At 42.0% G+C, this 3,811-nt stretch overlaps 1 protein-coding gene across 1 annotated transcript in view; it reads right to left on the minus strand.

Moving 5' to 3' along the window:
- LOC116673172 (protein arginine N-methyltransferase 8-B) overlaps positions 1-3,811 on the minus strand; it is an 11,860-nt gene that overhangs the window by 4,315 nt on the left and 3,734 nt on the right. The window contains exons 5-7 of the mRNA XM_032505341.1: positions 3,159-3,301; positions 2,736-2,823; positions 1,358-1,473 (exon numbers count right to left, since the gene is read on the minus strand). Of these exons, the coding sequence (XP_032361232.1) occupies positions 1,358-1,473; positions 2,736-2,823; positions 3,159-3,301 (347 nt within the window). The remainder of the gene's footprint in view (positions 1-1,357; positions 1,474-2,735; positions 2,824-3,158; positions 3,302-3,811) is intronic.

Genomic DNA, 3,811 nt, shown 5'->3' on the forward strand with positions numbered 1-3,811 from the left:
GGGAGCAACATGTTCATCTAGCCTGGCCATTGGGCCACGGACCGCCTGGCCATGTGCCGTCAGCATGACAGATTTTGATTTAACACCTCTGTCCTTTCCAAAGATACCAGGCCAGTATCATTTACAGCGTATTGTGGAAGGAGAGAGAAAAAAGTCCCTTGGAGCAACTTTGTAATTTTAGCGTGTGATGAATGAGTGGCAGTTTGAATTAAGACGGGGTGAAGTAGCCGGCAGCGGTTGGGGGGAGGGGTGGACAAGCCCTAAACACATACATGTGAAAGAGCTAGAGAGAGAATTTTCAGACCAGAATAACTAATAACCACCCTCCAACCTGACATATAAATCACCTTTTTGAACACAAAAGAAGCGTTGGTGCTTATACAATGGAGAGTCCATTGTATTCCCTCTGGTGACTCAATGCCTGCTCTTGTGTGACATTTAGCCATCATGGAGAGGGAGAGGGAGACAGAGACCTCTCCTGTTCGCTCAAACAAGTGAGGCATGACATTGCTTAAATCCGAGAATGTGACAGGAGATGAAGGTTAAGAAGAGTTGATTAATTATATTGAAACAAAAACGTAGAGAGATGAATAAAGATATGTAATACTTGAAATGGAAAACACATGATATAAAGCAGAGAGAAGGAACCGTGAAAGATGAAAAGTGATTAAATGAAAGGTAGAGGGAAAAACAACAAAGCTATCACTTCCCTGAATGCTCTTATCCTCTATTCATTTGTCAGATGAAAGACAAGCCACTGTTCAAGCATGGAAACAGCTGCAGTCTATTACAGCATCCATCCCAGAAACCTCTATTATGTTCTAGAAAATAGTCTCAACAGACTGTTCAGAGTGTCTGATTAATCGCCGTCACAGATTTCTTTAAAGATGCATGTAGTTGGCGGCAGAACACAACAGATGGAAAAACTTTGCTTGTTGTGGTGTATGCCACAAACATGCATGTTTCTCAAAGCATGAAAGACGAATGCTTCAGGTACATTCACACACTTTCACCAAGCATGTATTGGTACACCTGTTATGTTGTTGGTGTTGGGGTGGCAGTAGCTCAGTCTGTAGGAAGTTGGACCAAAGTATGGTGGTGGACTGGTAGCTGGAGAGGGGCCAGTTCACTTCCTGGGCACTGCCAAGGTACTCTTGAGCAAGGCACAGAACCCTTTGGGGCGCCTGTCCATCAACAACTGCAGCCCCCTCACTTTGACATCTCTCCATTAGTGCATGTGTAAGTTCTGAGCATGTGTGTATATTTCAGCCGTGTGTAAAGTGATAGCATTGTCTATTCCCTTGCAGTATTAATAAAGTAGGAATTATTATTATTAGTTTTATTATTATAGACTAACCTTTAGGAGGCAGGCGGTAGTCACCACCAGCTTGGGATCTACCACATCCACCAGAGGCTCTTTGATGGCCACATTGCGAATGCAGCTCATGTCGAATCCATAGACGTTTTCCCACCCTGTGCGTAGAGAATGAATGCACACTGAATAGACATGCACACAGTAGGTGGTTTCTGGGTTTCTGCTTTCTGCATTTTTCAAACACCTGCAAAGCTCTGTTCTCTGTCTTCCTGCCAAGCTGTCAGCACAAAAAAAGGTCGGAGAGAAAATAAAAACATTTAACCCAGCCAGGAAAAAAAAAAAGTCCCACACTCTTGCTGTCTTTCTGTCTATATAGCCCCTATGTGGAGATAGACAAGTCCCCCCTGAAAATAGACTCCTGCCTCCTCCAACCTCCTCCACCACCGTGTCTGGTCGGCTTTTTTTATTATAATTTGGGCTGAAAACACACCGAGCAGGCTTTCCCTCCCCCATTCCCTCTGTCCCTCCACTCCACCTCAGTTTGTCAGGGGGCCAAACGCTAAGTCTGAACAGTGAGAAGGTGGAATATGCCACCAACGCAAACTAAAAATAAGAGTGTGAGGGTTTGGGTAGACTGAATTTTTTGGGATTTGCTTGAAAGCATGAACTTTAATGTGCATGAGTAGATGTAATAGAACTGAGAAGGCCACCTGTGCAGCAAAAGGAAAATCAGTAGGAGTTATTTACCCAGATTCAATGCTTAAGTAAGTACTACAAGTGTGAATGCAACCTTTAATATTAGTGCTTTGATCTGGATCGCAATGTTAAGCTCAGCCCTCCTGCCGGGAGAGCTATTTGAACACATGGAGTGAGTTGAGAGCAGAAAATGTGCTGCAGGATAAAGGCACCTCATTGGTGTAACTACTGTTTCTAACCCTAACCCTTTTAGTATATATATTAATAAGCCATTTATACACAAATTTTGAGTTAAACAATTGTATTTATCTGTTGTATATCTTTTACGCTAACAATAACTCAGCTTACTTAACCAGACCAACCACCAACAACATCCATTTATCAATATGTTATTAATATTTCAAACACAAACGTTAAGGGTTATTGTGGTGGAGAAACTCTTTTTATTATTTTTTATTAATTATTGGAGATCTGATGGCACGTTAAAACGTGACAAACCCCCAACCTTTTACTAATTACTTTTTCATTTCTCACATACTGCAGTAATATATCAGCCAACCTTGATAAAGAAAAGGGAACCATACAATTGTTATTTCCAATTGGAGTCTGATTTGATTTCACCTGCAAAGTGGTCATTAACAATGCCTTGCACAGCTGAGAGGGAGACCAAGAGATGCAAAAAGTGAACGCAAAGAAAAAAAACCAAGCTTCCATCATTACTCACAATGAATCTTAAAGTCCTTGTACTGCCTGTCTTCAATGGCCACCACATAGAGAGTTGCTCGGTCAGGGAACATCAGGCCTCCAGGTTTCTGAAAGCAATAAAAAAAAAGCTTCAGGTATTAATACACACACAGACACACACACAGGCCATCCATCACCTTTATTGTTCACACACCTGGCATGTAATATAAGATCACATGTGCCGAGTTTAAAGCCTGCAGGCACCTACTGAGGGTAGAAACCAGATCATTCATTTACGTTATGACCTCAGCATCTGGGTGGCAGACACATGCACACAAGCGTACTACAAATCCTCTACTTTATCACTGTCTGGTGTGTTTGTGTGCCTAAAGCCTTATTTGGCCAGCAAGCTACTCGCACACTAAGCCCAGCTCTCCCCAGGCCTCCAGCAGCACCATCATACCAGCCATTTGTCCCTGGCGAAGATGACAGTGTTGAGCATGGACTCGTAGAACAGGCAATAGCCCATCCACTCTGAGATTATGATGTCCACTTTCTCCACAGGCAGCTCCACTTCCTCCACCTTGCCCTTGAAGATGGTAATGACTGCGGTGTGGAAAGAGACACAAAAACAGCAGGCAGCAAATTACTACACGGCATTATCATCACATATCAGACAATAACTCTATTCCCAGATGATGAGATTGTTTATATGCTTTGGGATTTTTGTAAATTAGTACATCTTAATTACTTCGCTCATCGTATGCCTCACTGCTTTATGCATGAATTTGTCTTGTTTTCTGTTTTGTTTTTTTATATTGGCCTCTTTGACCCATGGTATGAAGATACTACAAGATATATTTTAAAAAGGGAAACAGCCATAAAGAGTTATTATTGGCATTTGGGTTTTAATCCTTTTATGCCTTATAGGACCATCATCTTAAAATACCTGAAATGTAAAAGATGAAAAAAAACAACCATCCTGATATCAAATGTGCAGGTTATGAAACCCAACATCTGTTGCCAGTCCTCCATCTGTGAAGTTCAGGGTGGCAATTTACAATAGTAATCAGCACCACTGATGGGTTTGTGATTGACGGCAGGAGTTATGGTTAT

The sequence above is a fragment of the Etheostoma spectabile genome, chromosome 23 (assembly GCF_008692095.1).
Source record: "Etheostoma spectabile isolate EspeVRDwgs_2016 chromosome 23, UIUC_Espe_1.0, whole genome shotgun sequence".
Lineage (NCBI taxonomy): Eukaryota > Metazoa > Chordata > Actinopteri > Perciformes > Percidae > Etheostoma > Etheostoma spectabile.